We start from the raw sequence: 19,767 nt of genomic DNA on the forward strand, positions 1-19,767 counted from the left end.
AATTCTCCTCCCTTTAAGATCATATAATATTCCAGTATGAGTGTAGTCACATCTATTATATTTCTTAACTTGCACAGTGATGTACATTTCTGAACATCCTCTCAAACACTTACTGTTGACTTTTAAAAAATAGTAGTAGCTCACCTTTCTCTGCACATTTAATTTGCATCTTCCTAAGGACCAATGATTTTGAACATGTGTTTGTAGATTTCTTAGCCATTTGTCATGGACATAGATTCAACAGTCTCAAGTTTTTGGGTTACTGATTCTGTGGTGTGCTGAAGCATATCCATGTTTTTTAAATTAATCTTTATATTAAATATTCTATTCACAACTTGCAAATTCTTTTCTACATTCTTGCCTTTTCATTCCATTAAATGTGTGTCTTTGAAGCAAATTTTTAAAAATTTTTGTTGTAGACTAATTTGTATATTGTTACAGTGATTGTCTACACTCTCTTCTTTACATTAGAGAATACTTGCTAAATCCAATGTCTTGAGGCTTTCTCCTATATTGTCTTCTAAAAGTTTTACAGTTTTAGATCTTATATTTAGGTCTTTGATTCATTTTGTGTTAATTTCTATAAGTAATTTAAACTATGAAGCTTCACTCTTCCCCATGTCAAAATTACATCATTTTAACCACAGCTGTCATTTTCAGCTACAACCCAGATGGAAAGCCCCTGAAGCAGTGGCAGAGGATTTAAATGGATACATGGTTTCACTTTGCATGCATTTTTAAAGGCAACAGTAGCATTTTTACCAATGTAACAATTGAACAAATTCACAATTTTAACAATAACTCCTTTAACAAGAGGTTAGTAAATGATATCTCATTGATCAACCCTGAAAAGACTATAGATATAGTTTATAAGTGTGGTCATTAAATTTGGCCTCAGAACAAACTTACTGATGAAGCTCTTTTGCAAACCTAAAGGATTAAAGCCAATGTATCAAAAATGGGGCTCTGGGATTTATGTTAGTTTCCAGGTTTGAGAAGCATCGACCTAAGACCTTCCTAGCTTTTAGCATTTTATCTCAGTCTTTGAAAGAAATGATTCATTTGCATCTTTTAAAACATGTGTGTGTGTATGCTATCACATGCATGGACGTCAGAGTAGTCTCCTTCCACCATTTAGCTCCTCAGAATGGAAAGCAGGCTTGGCAGCAAGAACACTGACCTGACACATCATCTTTCTGGACCACAAATTCATTTTTCCAAAGAGGCAGTAAATAATGGTGTGAAAAATGGTATGAAAAATGGTGTGAATTTGCGACTTATATAATAACAATATTGAGAAGGTTCTTCATATATGATGTTGCTAATAATCTGGGTTAAAATGCATTAGACAAGAGTGTGTCTCTTTTTGTTGTTGTTGTTGTTGTTGTTGTTGTTGTTGTTGTTGTTGCTTTTTGCTGCCAGTAGTAACTGACTGTAGTGGAAAGAGGACCAAGAGAAACATGCTAGCCTGCCTTGCATTTAACACAGGCAATTTGCAGAGTCACATTCTCCTGCAATTTTTGCTAAGTACTGGCTAGGCAAGGAGTGCAGAAGGAACATGATTGGATAGGCAAAGAAGATTCTGTAATTAGTAGCATCCATCTGTGTTATTATTTTGTTTAACCAAAGTCTTCAGAGTGCAGAGTGCTCAACATTATACCTTACAGGATTGTGGACTCAGTATCTTGAGAGTTGTGGCTTACCTTCAGCAGACTAATTGTGTTTAGACAACGATGAATGGATGATCTGGACCTGTAACGCAAAGATAACTATCTCTAGTTTTTACTGCAGATGACATAGCACTGCGCTCTGGAAAGCTGTGGCAATAGTAGGGACAGCTCTAAGGAGTCACACATAGACTTCAGAGATACTTGTTTCCTTCAAAATGTCAGGGAGCAAGTTTATTTATCATTTGTCACTTACTGAGAACCATCAAATTGTCATGGCAAACACAGCAGACACCACAACACCTACCAGGAGTGGGGAATAGATACAATTGAAATCTGTAGGCTGCTCCCAGGGACTCACTGTTTCTGGACCTGATGTACATGATGGTATAAGGCACTAGTACATGATGGTATGAAGCATGCGGAGAGGAGAGGACAGACAACACAATTCAAACCACAGCCATGTTTGTCTGAACTCTTAACAGTAGACTTTTTGAGATTTAAAGAGATTGTAAAAATGTGTCCATTCCTTGTGTCTTATGTTCTCATAATCTCCTTGAGTATGAGGTCACAGGAGCACTTGGGTCCAAATAATAAGAAGTTAGAACACTGTTCCTGCTCAATTCAGAGAGGCTGACCTGCCAGTAAAACCAGAATTCTTTTTCAGAACAAACCTCAGAAGACTGAAATCTTAGTTCTCTCTTTGTTCCTCTGTGCCAACGGACAGGGTATAAAGATGAGGGGTTGGTACCTTCTTTTGGAACTTCTAAATTAACAACCAGACGAGGGCCACATCCAAATGCAAAGAGAAGGAGGCCTGTAAGGATTGTTAGAGTTAAAAGAAGCCTTTCTTGTAAAATGTTTACTAGCAAAAATTAAAATATAAACACAAACCAGGCAAAGGCTTCAGTTTATTTAGCATATAAGAGGAGTCATGATGTCTCTCTTTAATTAATCTGTTAATTTATTTATATTTCCTTAAAATCAAGTTTAAAAATCAAGAAAAGTGCATTTATTGTTGGTATTTATTGCTCTGTATAAGCTGTGTGGCATCTAACCAAACACTGCCCAGATCTTAAAGGTAAAGCATTAGATAGCACAAAATAGCCAAGATGTCCCTGCTGTGGATAATGAGAATACTGCAGTAAGGTCAGACAATAGGGGATGGGGATGGCTCACATGGAAACATGGCATAGACCATTGGTAACTTATTGCAAATACAGCATCAGAATCAGTAGGCAAAAGTTATTAGAAGTAAACATCAGAGTAAAGAGACTCTAGCTAAGCCTACCTAACAGGATTCTTGTTAAAGACAGGGTAGGGTGATCAGAAATCACAGGAAAGACAGTGGATGAGGCAGAGTTTAATCAGGAACCAACAATGGTTAGATATCAGGTACGGAGCTTTCCTGGTGTGACATAGCAACACAATATTCTTGTTAAAACTTGGTTTTATGAGAAAGCTCATGGCTACAGAAAATTCAAGAGACTGCATTTTGATCAAGAAAAAAAGACTTTGCCAGGAGACAGATTTATTAAAAGATTATGGAAGTGGAGAAATGGCTCCGTGAGTGGGAGTGCAAGCACGAGGATCTGTGTTCAGATCCACAGCAGCCGCATTGAAAGCGGGGCACAATCTCTGTGGCTGTAACCACAGGTTTGGGATAAGAGAACTGAGGGATCCTCAGAACTCAGTGCTCAGACAGCTTACCTGAAATGAAGGCCTTCTAGTTCTGTGAGGGACCCTGTCTTAAAGAAGTAAGGCAGCAAGGAATACAGGAAGACACTGGAAGTCTTCCTCTGGCCTCCACATAGTGTATATGTGGGTGCAACACACAGCACATGTTCACACTCATGCACACTCAGACACTGTACCTTGCCAAAACCCAAAACAACAATTCTACAGTCTCTCGCTAACATTTTTTAATGGATTTTTGTCTTTGTCACCTAGGAAATTGAATAATGTGAATATCTGAAATTAGAGATAGCTGTTTATAATGAAAAGAATCTGTTGATGTGGCCATGTGATAACAACCAGTGCAAATAAAAGACTTGAACAATGGGTACATTGGAGAAATATATAAACGTTATTTAATGATTTTTTATATTTCTGGGGTTTCTATAGGAGGGGATGGAATGTATGACCAAAAGCAAGGGGAAGATTACTAGGGTTGTAAGTTGGGATCCCTAGCCAAATGCTAGGATTTAGAACACACTACAATTGTCTAATCTTTCTCTGTATGTTCCTTTGGAAGTTGATGAAGTGAAGCTGTGTGTTATCTTATACTCCCTCCAGATAATGATATACTTTGCCCCACTCTTGAGTTATTATCCCACTTAAAATCACTCCTCATACTTTGTTTCCATAAGATCTTATTTGTTCTTTTTCCAGTTCACCACTACAATCGTTTTTTTTTTAAGAATCGGAAGTTCAGTAACATTCAGTTTTAAAGGCTCCTATCCTAACTTTAAAGCTACCCTACCTATTCTCCAAAATGAAAATGTGATGTCCTCAGGTTGATAAACCGAAGGAAATAGCTAACTGTTTTTAGCCTCCGGCACTCTGTTCCCCCGACAAAGGAAGTTCAGTGCAGATGTCAAGGTATTATCACCTTCAAAATGTGATGAGGCTGTGGCTGGCTTGGGTCTCCTTCATGCTCATAATATTTTGTTCATTCTTAGTCAACTTTGCTAATAAATTAGATTAAAATAACCTGGGATCACAAAACCATGTCCCTCTGGGATCTCAGTGAGGCTGAGTGGATGGAAGAAGTGTGGACTCAAAGTGACAGAGAGACCTTCAGCTCCCAACATGGCAGACCACCAGGTACATTATAGCCTTGCTTCGCCAACCTGAGATTCCAGAGTGTCAGTCTCATAGGAAGGCCCTTGAATGTTTTTTGTGACTGAGTGTTTTCATTGAAGGACATTTAACTATTGTACAGTTGGCTCCCTGGACCTTTCTAGAGCTGAAATGTTGCTTAGCTCCATGTTTATAAAACTGAGTCACAGAAATGTTTTATATCTCATTATACCAACTTCCTCTGGAACCGAAGCTCTATAGTTGCTGTTGTGATAGTGATGGAGGCATTCAAGTAGTATAGCAGTGTTCTTTGGTCGTAGGGAGATAAGTTCATTTAAGCTGCATGGCAATAGTTTTTTAAATGCTGATCCTGTGGATCTCATCCCAAACCAATTAATTCAGGATCTCTAGGGTAAGGTTCACAAAATGAAATAAGCTGGAGAGGTAAATTTTTAATGTATGTTTGTGGTTGAGGGGAAAAAAAGAGCTTAAGAAATCATGGAATGTTTGAGTGCTGTCAAGGCCACTCTGATGAGCAGCTTTGGGTGGCTCCTCATCACCCACCACCTTGGAACCAAACACTTTCATTATGTACCTTAATTAAATTCTATTTACAAAGCACTTGGGGCCATATATATTTCCCCAATGTACCCATTGTTCATGGAGCGAATAAGCATCATCAGCTGGTTTCTGCTTTCTTCTGTTTCCTTGTTTAGGCTATGAATCATAGGTAGCTCTTAAATTATAGCAAAAATAAGCTTCCAATTTTTCCCCCAGGGTAAGGATCGCTTGAGCTAGCTTGTATTTAAAAGTTATACTACTTCCAGGAACTAAAATACCTCATTTACATGGTGCTAAACAAAAGTACAGTTTGTCAGAGAAGACCCAGTACCCTTTGTAGGTGTCTTCTAGGGTCTATTCCCTAGTCATTTGCCCTTGTTGCTCCCATGTTTGCAAGAATACACTTTTGTGGCAGACATCACCTAATGCTAATGGTAAGGATGCTCACAGAGCCACAAATGATAGGCCAATCTTCTTCTTCAAAGAGTAAGTAGGTGGGGGGGGGGACCAAAATGGGAACGTGATCCTCCCTTGGCGTCTTAAAGCTTGTATGTTTCTCAGAAGCAAAAGAGCAGAATTGAAGTGAGCACAAGAAGCCCCTATGTGCAGTACTAGGAATCAAAAGATCCATGAGAGCAACCACTCAAGGGCAATATAAGATAATGTAACAGTACAGTAGTAATAACAACCCCCAAGTCACTCCAGCTTTCTTATGCAGCAAAAGAAGGGCCAGAAAGAGACCTCTGCATCCAAACATTGTCTATATAGATATTTGGAGGTGAGGGTATAACTCCTGGTTGGCTACTTGCTTGGTTGACATTCACAATGTCTCAGATTCAATGCCCAGTGTAGCCAAAAAGAAAATGTTAAAATTTTTAAAGAATGAAATTAGCTTTAATCTATCTAAATGATGATTGCTTTTTTCCTCTTGGTTCAGATTTCTGGTGTGTAGTCTAATGACACAGATTGTTTTCATCCATTTTTGTAGCCTGAAAAAAAAAATGGGAAAACCCATCTGTGGTTGACAGCCACAACTTTGTGGCCCAGGGTCCAGCAGGAAATAGTAAGGTCACTTTGCTTTATTTTTAATATATATTGAATCAGTGTTTGCTTGGTACATGTGATGTTCTAGGTTCAACCCAAGTCTTTCAAGACAGAAAGGGATCAGAGGAGATCCCAGAGATGCTTAGACAAATCCAGACATAGACACAGCATTTTTGAAGAACAATTTGGCAAATGTGGAGCCAGCTTGGTAATAGTGATCCAGCATAGACTAGCAGAATATGATCCATACTTACTTAGATGAAAGAAAATAAATTAGTTTTGGTTCTTCTGATAGATGTCCACTATGTTTCTGAGATTTGAGCACATTCTGACTAAGCGCTGATAGTTTCGATATTTCAAAAACAAACATGGTCAAGGCTTTGAACACATGTAAAAAATAATGCTTAACCAAGAATTATAGTCACTTTTCTGTGGCTATCATAGAATACCATGAACAGAAGCAACTTGGGTTTGAAAGGGTTTATTTGGATTACGGGTTGTAGTCCATCATGAAGAGAAGCCAAGGCAGGAACTCAAGGCAGAGACCCAAAGGCACGAACTGAAGCATGACTAGGCAGGATGGTAAAGCAAAGCTGTTTGTCAGCTCACTCTCCATGGCTTGCTCAGCCTACTTTCCTATAGTATCCAGGGCAAGCTGTCCAGGAATCCTCCCACATCAATAATTAATCAAGAAAATGGCCTACATGCTTCTCTATAGGCAATTTGATGGAGGTATTTTCTCAATTGAAGTTTTTCATCTTCCCAAACAACCCTAGGTGTGTCAATTTGACAAAAAACAAAACAAAAACAAAAACAGAACACAAAACAAACAAACCAAAAACCCTAATCAATACACAAAGTATGTATGAAGAAAATCTGAAAAAGTTATTATACATTGTCTAGTCATTACTTGCTGGATTTTCAGAAGTAATATCAAATACATTTTAAATGTAAACACTGCCTGCCATAACGCTGATTGTAACTACCCTCCTATTACCAAAACCATAACTTATTGTCTCAAACTCTTTTACACAGAGGTCTGTTTTTTCTTTTGTTTCTGAGTCTTTGGCACTGTTTTTGTTGTTGTTGTTGTTGTTGTTGATGTTGTTGTTGTTTTGCTGTTAGAAACTACTGAGCCAAGCATGATGGCACATGCCTGTAATTCCAGTACTTGGGAGTTGAGGACAGGAAAATCTAGAGTTCAAGGTTGGCTTTAACTAAAGCTAATAATAGAGTGAATCTGAAGCCACCCTGGGCTATTTGAGCCCCAGTAGCAAAAACTAAACAAAACATCGATAATGATTAGTGTTTCTTTTCTTTTTTAAAAAAAATTAATTTTATTTGTTTAAAGGTTTACTTATTTATTATTTGTAAGTACACTGTAGCTGTCTTTAGGCATCCCAGAAGAGGGTGTCAGATCTCATTACGGATGGTTGTGAGCTACCATGTGGTTGCTGGGATTGGATCTCAGGACCTTCGACAGACCAGTGAATACACTTAACCGCTGAACCATCTCTCCAGCCCCTATTACAATTTTTCAATACACTTTCCTTCAAAATGTTAAAGACACTAGAGGTAGTGCAAGCTTTTAGTTCTTACACTTAGGAGGCAGAAGCAGGAAGAGTTTTATGAGTTCTAGGCCAGCCAGGGATATATAGTAAAGTGTCTCAAAAAATAAATTACTAAGAACAAAAGGAAACAAAACAACAACAACAAAAAAAAACAAAAAAACAAAATTACAGGTTCTATTATTAGAAGTTAATCAGGTCAATTCCATTTACCAAGAGGATGATAGCATGTAATGAATTGCCTGACTAATGAATGAATGAATGAATGAGTGGTTGATTGGATGACTGATTGATTGATTTATGCTATGCTGGGCATCAAACCAAGGGCCATGCATAAAATTTCCACCACTAATCTAACCACCAGATCCAGGTGAAAATTCATAAATGACAGAAACATGACATATCCATAGGCCATCTGCCCCATACTCACACACTGAACTACCACTTTATTCTACAGTGTCTTTCTAATCTCTGAAGTGTGAAACTCAGGTTGGGAGTGAGGGGTAACTTAATCCTTAAGAGAAAGTGGAAATGGAGTTTTACCTTTGAATCCAGCAAAGTCCCGCTTTCTTTAGTTGAGTGGACAGGGAGAGGTGTGTCAGGCTGCAGAATGAAACTCTAGAGAATGTTAGTTGGAAAGTCTAGCAAAATAGAAGTTTTTTAAACCGTGAACAAATTTAAGAAGATGACTGTTATATATTACATCTCCCCCTTCTCCCTAGTGCCATAAACTACAATTGTGTGTGGTTCCTCAGCAGAGGACTACAGCATTCACAGCCGACTGCCAGACCCTTTCTTCTCCTCACTGTGAAATTAGTATTAAGACAATGAAACCAAATGATTGGAGAGAAACTGAAAGAAACTATAGTCCCAAGTAGATGGAGCTGCCAATCCCATCAGATAGCAATTCTTTCTATTTTCTTGTCTTTCCGGGGTTGAACCCAGAACCTTGTATATACTAGCAAGTTTGCTACATCAGAGTTGTCCAAGCCTCTGATTTCAATCTTGATCTGGCATTTAAAGTTCATGATATTTCAAGCTTTTCCTTGTCTAACCTACTCTCGAATGAGACCTCTCTCTTGGTAACCTGTACCACTAATTTTCTTTCTGACTTAAGTGGACCTGTTTTCCTTAATCTCTCATGAATTTTAAGGTCAAATGTTGCCCACCAATTAGGCTTTCTACCACATTAAGGCATTTCAGAACTTTAATTTTATTATCCTGTACATGAACTCTCTTCTCTATTGTAATTCTCAACTGTTAAGTAAACATTCCAGAATGCTATCAATCTCATTACTAATTAATAAGCTGAACAGAGTGGGGTTAATTTTGTTTATTTGGGGTATTTTTTGACAAACACTTTTGTAACTATTTCCATCATTCACAAAGTTTTCTCATACCATTTTTTTTCAAACCCGACCATCCGCTCCTGGAAAGCTGATGCCCTAACTCCTGTAGCTACAGTTTTTGCTTTTCCTTTGCCTGTCATATAAACTGAATCATAGCATCTGTGGACCCTCGAGAATGGCCTGAGGTCACCAGTCTAATCTCTCTAAGACTTTTGTCTATGTTGTTAGATTTCCCAGTAGACTATTTTGTATGATTGAAAAATATTCCGTTGCGTGGGATTGCAACATTTCCACTGCATTCTACTCAACTCACTTTTTCTTCGTCATTTTATCTTAAAAATAAAACATAAAAATATACAAAAATTAACATATGAGAAATCCAGTTTCTTAGCAGCATACTTTATAAAAATCCAACTAGATAAGCTCATCCACTTAAAGAAATCATTATTATAATAGTGGGGCCAAAGAGGATGGCTTAGTGGTTAAGAACTATGACTGTTCTTCCAGAGGACTTGGATTAGATTCACACATAGCAGTTCACAACCCTCTGTAACTCCAGTCCCAGGGGACCTGACACTCTAGTATGGCCTCTGAGGGCATCAGGCATGGAGGGAGTGCTCAGACACATAGGTAGGTAAACATTGACCAACAAAAACAAAATTAAAACTAATAAATATAGTATTATACAGATTTCTGCTGAGCATGGTGGCAAGGAATTTCTGCTGAGCATGCTAAGCATACAAGAAGAAGCAGGCAAATCTTTGTGCATTGTTTTAAAATTGCACTACTTTTGATGATGAAGATTATATATATAAAGAGTAGTATCTGTGGGGGTCCATCCCATAATCAGCCACCAAACACAGACACTATTGCTTATGCCAGCAAGATCTTGCTGAAAGGACACTGATATAGCTATAGCTATCTCTGTGAGGCTATGCCAGTGCCTGGCAAATATAGAAGTGGATGCCCACAGTCATCTATAGGACAGAACACAGAGACCCCAATGGAGGAGCTAGAGAAATTACCCAAGGAACTGAAGGGGTCTGCAACCCTATAGGTGAAACAACAATATGAACTAATCAGTACCCCCAGAGCTCGTGTCTCTAGATGCCTATGTAGCAGAAGATGGCCTAGTCAGCCATCGTTGGGAAGAGAGGCCCCTTTGTCTTGCAAACTTTATATGCCCCATACAGGGGAATGCCAGGGACAAGAAGTGGGAGTGGGTGGACAGGGGAGTAGGGTCGGGGGAGGGTATAGGGGATATTTGGGATAGCATTTGAAATGTAAATGAAGAAAATATCTAATAAAATATGTTAAAAAAAAGTAGTATCTGGCATCAGGTAACATACTAAGATGGTAGCAGTTAACGGAAAACTACTATTGTCATTGTAAGTTTAACAAGCCTTATTTTTGCACAGTTAGTAGCTTTACTTATTGGATATAGAGCATATATACATGGACGGTTTTGTTCTGTGTTATAATATATGTATAACGTGTGCCACATATGTCTTCTTTATTATAAGATACATTATTATATTGTAATGAAAACTATCACTTCAAGACAATTTAACAAAACTGAGTGTGAAGGGTTTTATTAATAATAGGGTTAGTCTACAGTTATATGTTTGTTCAATGAGAAATGTCTCATAATTGGAAGTCCTACTGATGCTGAGTTTGAAACCACATTTTCCACATACACTTACTAGTGTCTACTAGTTATCTTCCAAGACAGAGAGAACAGCTTACATACAATAGAACTTTATTTCTATCGAGTAGTTTAGATTCTTTCTGCCTCCATTTGTTTCTGTCATTAAGGTAGTTTCTTCACTTGTGTGATGTATAGATCCCTTGAGAAGAAATAGAGGCCAACCATTTTCTATATGAGCAACGAGAATTACCTATATCTAATATTTATTCTACTGTTGACAGGTTAGTGTCCTGTATAAAACAGGAAAGAAAAAGAAGCTTGCAAGGCAGTCCATAAGTGGATGGTTTTATGCCTAGGAAAACACTGTTGCTATTAAAGAAAGAAAAAAGGAAGGAAGAAAAGAAAGAAAGAGAAGAAAAGAGAGAGGGAAAGAGAGGAAGGAAGGAAGGAAAGAAGAAAGGAAAGAAAGAAGAGAGGGAGGAAGGAAGGGAGGGAGGGAGGGAGGAATTAAGAAATCAAAAGAACCAGTTATCAGGTACATTCAGCCAACGTTGATTCTCTTATGAGTAATTTTAGTTATATAAAATGACACATAGTTTAGTGTAACAATATCCTAGATACATAGTACATGTGCTAACCATGTCCACTCCTTGGATGTGACCTGCTTTCAGTCCTCTTACTTGTCTCCAAGAGTGAATTCCTCAAGTCTAATTTATGCCCACACATACTTGCATGATATTCTCTGGGAAGCAAGATGATCCTTGCTTCAAGAGAGATGCATTCTCTTTCTACTTCCTAATGAGACTTGCTAATACTTTGTACGCATACAGTCTGTCAGCAATGACCCTTTGTCTCAATAGATCCTAAGCTTCTTATGGTCAAGAGGAAGAATTGAATTGTATTGTTTTCCATAATAAACAAAATGTCACGAAACACAGTAAGTGTTTGATGGAATGTTCTAGATTAAATAAGGGAATTTTTCTGTTCCGAAGTATTCACCTATTTTTCCAACTTCTTCTCATTTCCAGTTTGATCACTCACGGTTTTGGCACACCAGCAATATGTGCAGCTCTAAGCACTTTCCAAACAGTCCTCAGTGAGATGCTTAACTACTTGGAAAAACACACTACTCACAAAAACGGTGGTGCGGCAGACTCTGGCCAAGGACATGCCAACTCGGAGAAAGCCCCGCTGCGGAAAGCTTCAGAGGCTGCTGTGAAAGAGGGAAAAACAGAAAAGACAGACTAGCTACATCAAACAGAATCTGTTTCCAGAGAGTCTTGCTGCTCATATTTTTTTTCTAATGTATACATCATTGAGGGTGACTAATCTTCAGTGGACCAAATCTTTATCCTCCCTGAGCCCTCCATAAAATAAAATCAAAAGTGGAAATGAAAATGAAAAAAAAGGAAACAAAAAATGACAGATCCAAAACAATGAGAAAGTGGAAAGCAGCAATGTAACTGTGTGATGGAATTGTCACTTTTTTTTGTTATGATAAAACTTCTGTGCACGTACTTGATTGTTCTGAATTATATACACCACAGTTTTCAAGCACTTCTGGACTTTGGAGAGGCAGCACATGCTTTTTCACATATAACTGATGCACTTTCTTATTCAGCTATATAGTTAGGGGTCAGTCAGAGAGCATGACCAAACTGGAGTCTGTCACCAATGACTGCGGCTCCAGTCTTCCCTGACTTAATTCCTTGTCACTGAAGAGTGCCTCTTTCTATTAAATAGGCCAATCTGAAATTACCCACTAATACATGTTTGAGGAACTGACAAGGACAGTCACAAACTTTCTGAGCTGACAGAAGTTCTAAATATTTGGTCACCCCAGATTACTGAATTATCCGTGCCTTGGTGGTGTTTAAAAATTCCAGAAACTGTCTCCCTTCTATCTACATTCCTTTCCTCTTAGTTCCCCTTCCCCATTTCTAAGAAGATATTCAAAAGACTTATACAACACTGTAGGGATAAGAGATGAACTCTTCCATGCCAACTGCACAGTTCAAAGAAACACTGAATTTGGTCAATGGGGTACAAGGATGCAGAGGAGGGGAGCTTTGCCATTATTGGACCTCTCTGTCAAATGCAATGACATTATTTTGCCTAAAAATTGTGAGAATAGGAGCAGGAGTATTCCTGAGCAGTCCTGCCTGTAAGACATGGGGCCCCTTCAAAGTGCTGGTGGCAATGGTTGTGTGGTTGAGGTGAGAGCCATGTTTTTGTGCTTCTATGCTATTTCTACCGTTCCACACGTTCTAAACCTTTAGAGGCACAAAAGCACCCAGGCTGTGTTCAATAAAGAAAGCAAACAGAATAATTAGAAAAGACTTTTGCTTTTCAGATGTTTTCTTTTTCTTTTTTTCCATAGCTTGTTCTTATAGCTTCCTTACCTTCCATTTAAGACACTACAAACAAGAAGTTCCTGACTGCAAAAGCCAGGGATAACTGAAAGAATGTTTGGTCCACATAAGCCTGTATATGTCAAGAAAGTTGGTTGCCACTACATTGTTCTAGCTTTTCTACTGTTAACAATTAAACTTCAATATAGGCAAATAAAAACATAGATCATTATGTAATAAAGGAATTATTTTCATGTGTGGATATTCAACATTTAGTTTAGCATGAAAATATTATCCTCTCATCAATACTTCAATTATTTTAAAGATCTCCGCCATATTATAACTTTATCAAGAATATTAGCATTATAGCTAATGAGAGGAAGTATCTGGAATTTTCATGTATGAATCAAAGAAGCTATTTTTACCTGACATTAATTCTTAAAACCATTATCTTGAGTCTTGTACAGAAATGAACCATAACCAATGAAAGCCTAAGGTTTTTAGATTAAATTTATTCAACAGGAGACATGTTTGAAGAATTCCATAACAATAGGATATTATAGTAATACAGTAGAAGAGCTTGAAATAAAAATAAAAGAATTATGATTTCATGTGTTTAGTTCCATTTTTCAATTTTATCATTATTGATGGCTTTAATTTCTTAAATAAAACAAAGCAAAACCAACATTCTTCTCCAGTTCCAAATTTCATCAGAAAATGAGTGATACCATGTTACAAGTCTCCCACATTGTAAAATATGCAGACAAAACAAAAATAATATTTGAGTTTAGTAAGTGGTAGGAAAGTTACATCTAGATAAAGTGGACTACTATATCCACAATGAAGTTTCCATATTAATTGTTCTTTATCTCAATTATTATTAACAATACATTTGTATTTAATATGGCATTTTAAGATGCATACTGCTAGGTACTTGATGTTATAACCATGGCAAATGTTCACAAATATTCAGATGGAACACTAGATCTGGCTTATGTTACAAGTCAACATCTTCACCCTTAGTTGTAACTGGTTTGGATTCAAAACACCTCAGTGGGGGTGTTATTTATTAGCCTTGAAACAAATGTAACTATAACTACAGTGCATATTATTTACTAGGATTGTGGGTATTTTAAGAGCCTTCATGGACAGCACCCACCATTTGACTCTACCAGTCATTAGACCATAATCAAGTTGATGGACTGGTCCAGTTTAAAATCATATTTATCACCATATTCTAATATACATTGTTAATACCAGCTTTTGCATTGTATATAATAGGTACTCAACACTTTTTAAATAAATGAGTAAATGATTGTGTGTTTGTTCTTTGTCCAAAGTGGGCCAAAGGACCTTCTAATATTTCATGTTTTCTTTCTCTGCTCAATGTTTCAATTGAGCTTGCTTCTTTCCCTCCATGGTAATTTGCTGTTAAATTTTATTTTGATAAGAAAAAGATTTCATCATAGTACATTAGATATGTTTAATATGGAACTATATGGAACTCTACTTAGATATCAACATTTTAATAAAAATAAAGCTAGAATATTATCAGTTTATAATGAAGAAAGACAGTTAGCAAGAATATGGTTTTCCATGTTATAAGTAACATGTGAGACTGTTCAGATTACCAGTTACTCATACAAAAAATATTGTATAAGCATAATACATTACTTAGGCAAATGAGAACATTTAGACTTGGTGAAGCTAAGTGTCTATACGAAGAGATACTTGCTTTACAGGTGTTTCAATGCTGTAGTCATAGCTTTCATTAGATTTACAATTAGACACGTTTGGTGGCTCTAGAAAGATAAACAAAAACTCTGAATTACTCTCTTCTCTGGAAAGGTAGGGCCTTTTGTCTTCTTTGTGGATTCCTTATCATGGGGAATAATCCCTTCTTGGACTTCCAGGTTCTCAGCTTATCCTTAATTGAGGGGTATGTAACAAGTAAGACTGAGCTTGACTGGGAGAAGCTGTAAGCATCTTAATCCAGAGGTGACAGTTTACCTTTTGCCACCTGGTTCTCTGAGGAGAAATATGTCAATAAATTATCCTTACTAATAATGAGTGAAAAATTAGAAACAATTTTCTATTTGCTTCCTTTTGTGCTTCATTGTAAGCATGTTAGATGACTGAAATTTTATAATCTGGATCAAAGAATGAGTGTGTTTTCTTCTTACCAAAAGCAATGTATGAGAAGCAGCAAGGCCTAATGGCTGACTCTGAGACCAAGTTATCTGGGATCAAATGAGGATTCTTTGTTTAGTATGGTGTGATCTTAAACAAATCATTGGGCTTCCCTATGCCTGTGACTCTTCCCCTCTGTGAAAGGAAAACAATACTAGTTATCTACTCAAATAATTACTATCAGAACTGCTTCTTTTGTGCTCTCAGAGAACACTTCCCAGATTTCACCTCAGTGATGCTGGTCTCTTCTTCATCACCATTAACTTCTTAACTCCAGATAACCAGCACCAATTATCTCAGTAATCCCTTCTATTCTAATCTCTAAAGCCAGAGCCACATAGCCAAAGCTACTAAGTTTTGCTGCTTGCTGGGGCTAGAACATGATGCCCACTTGTTCTATCACATTATCACCAGCTTTTCATTTTCCAACTCTTTTACTGCCTAAGCTTGGCTGTCCTGGAACTTGCTGTGTAGACTGACTTTGAACTCAGAGATCTACATGTGTGTATCCTAAGCACTGGGATTAAAGGTGTTGTCCACTAAGCCTGGATTTAAGTTTTTCTTCACCTAGAACTTGCTCTGTTCTAGGCTGGCCTTGATCTCAGAGATCTGCTTGGCTTTGCCTCCAGGGATTATAGTCTCATACTATCATGCCAGGACCTACACCTAGCTGGGTGGGATCTTGCCCCAAGGTCACTCACTACTCCTTTAATTCAATTTAATATTTTTGAACACAGGATTCAGCTCCATTTCACTTTCTGGTGCCCCTTTAATACTCGAAACATATATTTTATATTTTTCCTTTCTCAACTTGCTCCTTTTCATTAAAATGTTCTTCATAAGAGTGAACTTTAGTAACCACACAACAGAATTAACACCAGGCTATTTTGAGACTTCCTTTTTCAAAGCAATCAATCTAAATCTCTTTACCTTAGCCTTAGGCAGAATTTTTATACAATGGCAAAAAGCAGCCACATTCTTCTCCAAAATATCACAAAAACAGGCTTTAGGCCACATATTGAAATTCTTCTTCATTGAAACCTCTTGGGCCAGGTCAGCACAGTTCAAATCTCTCACTGCAACAAAGATCCACATTTCTTCTAGGGTATCCCAGTAAGCCCCACTTAAAGCATTCCAATGCTTTCCAAATCCAAAGTCCTAGAATTCACATTCTTTCAAATAAAAACACCATCAGGCCTATCACAGCAATACCCCAGTCCCTGGTACCAATTTCTGTATTAGTTAGTGTTCTATTGCTATGAACAGACACCATGACCAAGTCAACTCTTATAAAGGATAACATTTAATTGGGGCTGACTTATAGGTTCAGAGGTTCAGTCCATTATCATTAAGGCAGCATCCAGGCAGGTATGGTGCAGGAGGAGCTGAGAGTTCTGCATCTTCATCTGAGGCTGCTAGCAGAATACTGACTTCCAGGCAGCTAGGATAAGGGTCTTAAAGCTCACATCCACAGTGACACACCTACTCCAGCAAGGCTGCACCTACTCCAACAGGGCCACATCTTCTAATAGTGCCATTCCCTGGGCTGAGCATATACAAACCATCACACTGTTCTACTCATAATAGCCATAAATAAGAAACAATCTAGGGCCTGTCAACAGATTAATAGATGAAAAACTGCAGTATGTTTACACAATGGATTATTACTCAGCTGTTAACAAATGAAATCATGAAATTTACATGTAAATGAATGCAACTAGAAAAAAAAAGTCATCCTGAGTTAGGTAACATAATACCAAAATGACTAATATGAGATGTATTCACTTATGTGTGGAAGTCAATGATAACCAGGTAACAAGCCATAGAACTATAGAGGTTAGGTATAGAATGAGGGACTAGGTGCTACAGATAGATCTCCCTAGAAAAGGGAAATAGAATATGTATGGATTATGGGGGGGAATAGAATTCAAAGATCCACTGGGCAATGGGACAAAAGAGAAGGGCAAGAGAGTGAGTATGGTAAGGAGAGACAACTAAAATTAAGAGCCATTTGAGCGGTAGTATGAAAACCTAATACAGTAGTAACTTCCTAAAGTATACACACATATGAAGGTAATCTAAATGAAATCATCAAATAAGAGGGGAGTCAGAGTCCCAAATGGCTATCTCTTGTCACCAAATGACAAATCTATCAATTGAATTGTTGGCCAAAGGAGTCCCATAGGAAACCCTACACAAACAAGGCTGTTGCCAAGACAATAAGTTGTTCTCCACAAACTGACAGCAAGACCACACAGCTGAAGAAAACACCTCCACAACTTGTAATTTTTTCCCATTTATTCTGAAAGCAAGCTCAGGTCTTTCTGTTTTTATGGCTTGTACCCAATAAACATTGGAAGAACCAAAACCTTTTGCTCCTCGAATATTGATTTTAACTTTATTTTTTGTCATAACCAATGGTATAAGGAGTAATTGAGCAATTCTCTGTCCTAGTTGAATGACAGAAATATGGGTACATAATTATGTTATAAAATTAATTTCCCCAGTGCAATTCTCATCTATAACTCCTGGGGCAACCATCAATCCTGCCATAGTGGCACTGCTTCTTCCCAGTAACAATCCTACACTTCCTGACAACAATGGACCATACATTCCAGTAGGAAGAGACTGCATTCTCATTTCAGGAGTTAACCTTGTATAGGTGGAGGGACTGAGGTCCACTCCTGTGCTGCCTGGGGTGGCTCAGAAAAGATTCTGAAGGACTGTTTTGCTGAGAAATGAACTGCATTGCCTATAACATTGTTTCAGGGTCCTCTTTTGTTTCCTTGAGTGAGAGGATTTCCTAAGTCATCTCTCTCAGACCTGCATTCATTAGCCTAATGTGTCCCTCTCTTGTATGTAGGACAGAGCCTTGGTTTTCTCACATTACTATTTTCCTTAGTTCTGTTTGGACAGTTTCTCACTTGATGCCCCATCCGTCCACACACAAAACAACTTCAAGGAGGACCGTTAATGCTTCTCTTTCCTTTTCCAGTCTTTTGAAACAAAAGTTGTCATACAGTTTTTCCCTGTAGTCCAGCAGCCCTGGCTATACACTGTGCATTAGAGGGACCAATAATAGAACACAATCTAATATAGTCTGTAACTGTTCCAGTCTTTCTATGAGGTCAACCTGACATGCTGTGTTTGCATTCTCATAAGCCAATTGTTTTGCTAAAAGCATTAACATCTGCAAACACTCTCCTAGCTACTTTTATCAACCTATCATCAAACTCCTGAAAAGGCTCATCAGGTTCCCGCCTTATTTTTGAGGTATCTTGAAGCAAATTCCCTTTAGTAGGCAAAGTATTCCAGGCTCTGCCAGCAGAAGTTCCAATTTGAACATAAGTACCAGGATTAAATTGTAACCAGTTCTGTATTTCCTGATGCTGCCCTTCTCCTGCTAACATTTCATAAGTAACTGGATTGATAGTTCTAACATTGAACTCTGCTGTCTGCTGGCATTTAATAAAAAAATCCATTTTCCATAACAAATAATATCCTCCCTAACATGCACGAGCTGTTTCCCTGGGTTGGCTCAGACCCTATGTTATTGTCTAGAATTACTCTAACCCTGAGTTACCAGTTTTAAGACAACTTTTTATTACCAGTGTTACAAGTTTTTAATAATACCCAATAATCTATAAACAAGACATGCAGAACATATTTCTACATTTAAACAAACATGAAGTAGCCATACATTTACTTATTTTACTAAACAAAATTTTCTTACTTTTTCTAGCTGTAATTTCAAGGGAGGAGCACCTTGAACCCAGTAAATACAATCACAGAGATTTTCTAGGAGACACAACCGTCAGCTTCTTTACCATAGAAGTCAAGAAGCTGCTGGCCCCTTTAAGAGCAGCAATCAGCTCCTGGAAGGGCTTCTCCAGCTGTGCTAAGCTCCTAACTCCAGTTGCAGGGCAACTTATCAGTTTTTCTTGTGCCAGTTGAGAGTGACTTTAAAAAGAAAAAAAAAATGAGTTAAAACTAAATCAAGGGAAGAACGCCCAGCAGATAAAGTTTTAACCATTTTTGCTTTTGAACATAAAACACAGAAAGAACAGCAATCATGTAGCAAAACAAAAACCTAAGACATAAACTGACGGACATGGACAGACTGACGGACATGGACAGACTGGTGCTCCAAGAACAGACAATACACAGAGAGGGGAAAGAGTGAGTTGTGCCAAAGTGACGAAGATATCCTTCCTAAGAGACCCAGAATCAGAACTGAGCATTTCTCCTGAAGGAGCCAGAGAGGAAGCAGGACATGCCTTGACCTCCTCCTGTCCCAAGGAGAGCTCTGGAACACCCTATGTTCATGTTCCTTCTCTTTGGCCAAAAGCATCCCAGACAGAGAGAGGGGACAACTGCTTATCTGAAACACATTCTCTCTCTCTCTCTCATGAAAACTATCTCTAATCAGGATTCAAAGACTAAAAGTATCTTTGAGAAATGTTTTTGCTCCTCTAAGTTCTACCATAACTCTGAATGCATACACAAAATTCATTCTACCAGTACTTTGTTAATTTTTACAAGGTTTATTCACCTCTGGCACAGATTTTCTTTTATTTTTCCTTTACC

At 37.8% G+C, this 19,767-nt stretch overlaps 1 protein-coding gene across 1 annotated transcript in view; it reads left to right on the forward strand.

The window, feature by feature from the left end:
* Nucleotides 1-12,037, forward strand: part of Tfap2d (transcription factor AP-2 delta) — a 54,895-nt gene extending 42,858 nt beyond the window's left edge. The window contains exon 8 of the mRNA XM_021198248.1: nucleotides 11,668-12,037. Coding sequence (XP_021053907.1) covers nucleotides 11,668-11,887 — 220 coding nt within the window. The 3' untranslated portion in view covers nucleotides 11,888-12,037. The remainder of the gene's footprint in view (nucleotides 1-11,667) is intronic.
* The last annotated feature ends 7,730 nt before the right edge of the window (nucleotides 12,038-19,767 follow it).

This window comes from Mus pahari, chromosome 5, assembly GCF_900095145.1.
Source record: "Mus pahari chromosome 5, PAHARI_EIJ_v1.1, whole genome shotgun sequence".
Classification (NCBI taxonomy): Eukaryota; Metazoa; Chordata; class Mammalia; order Rodentia; family Muridae; genus Mus; species Mus pahari.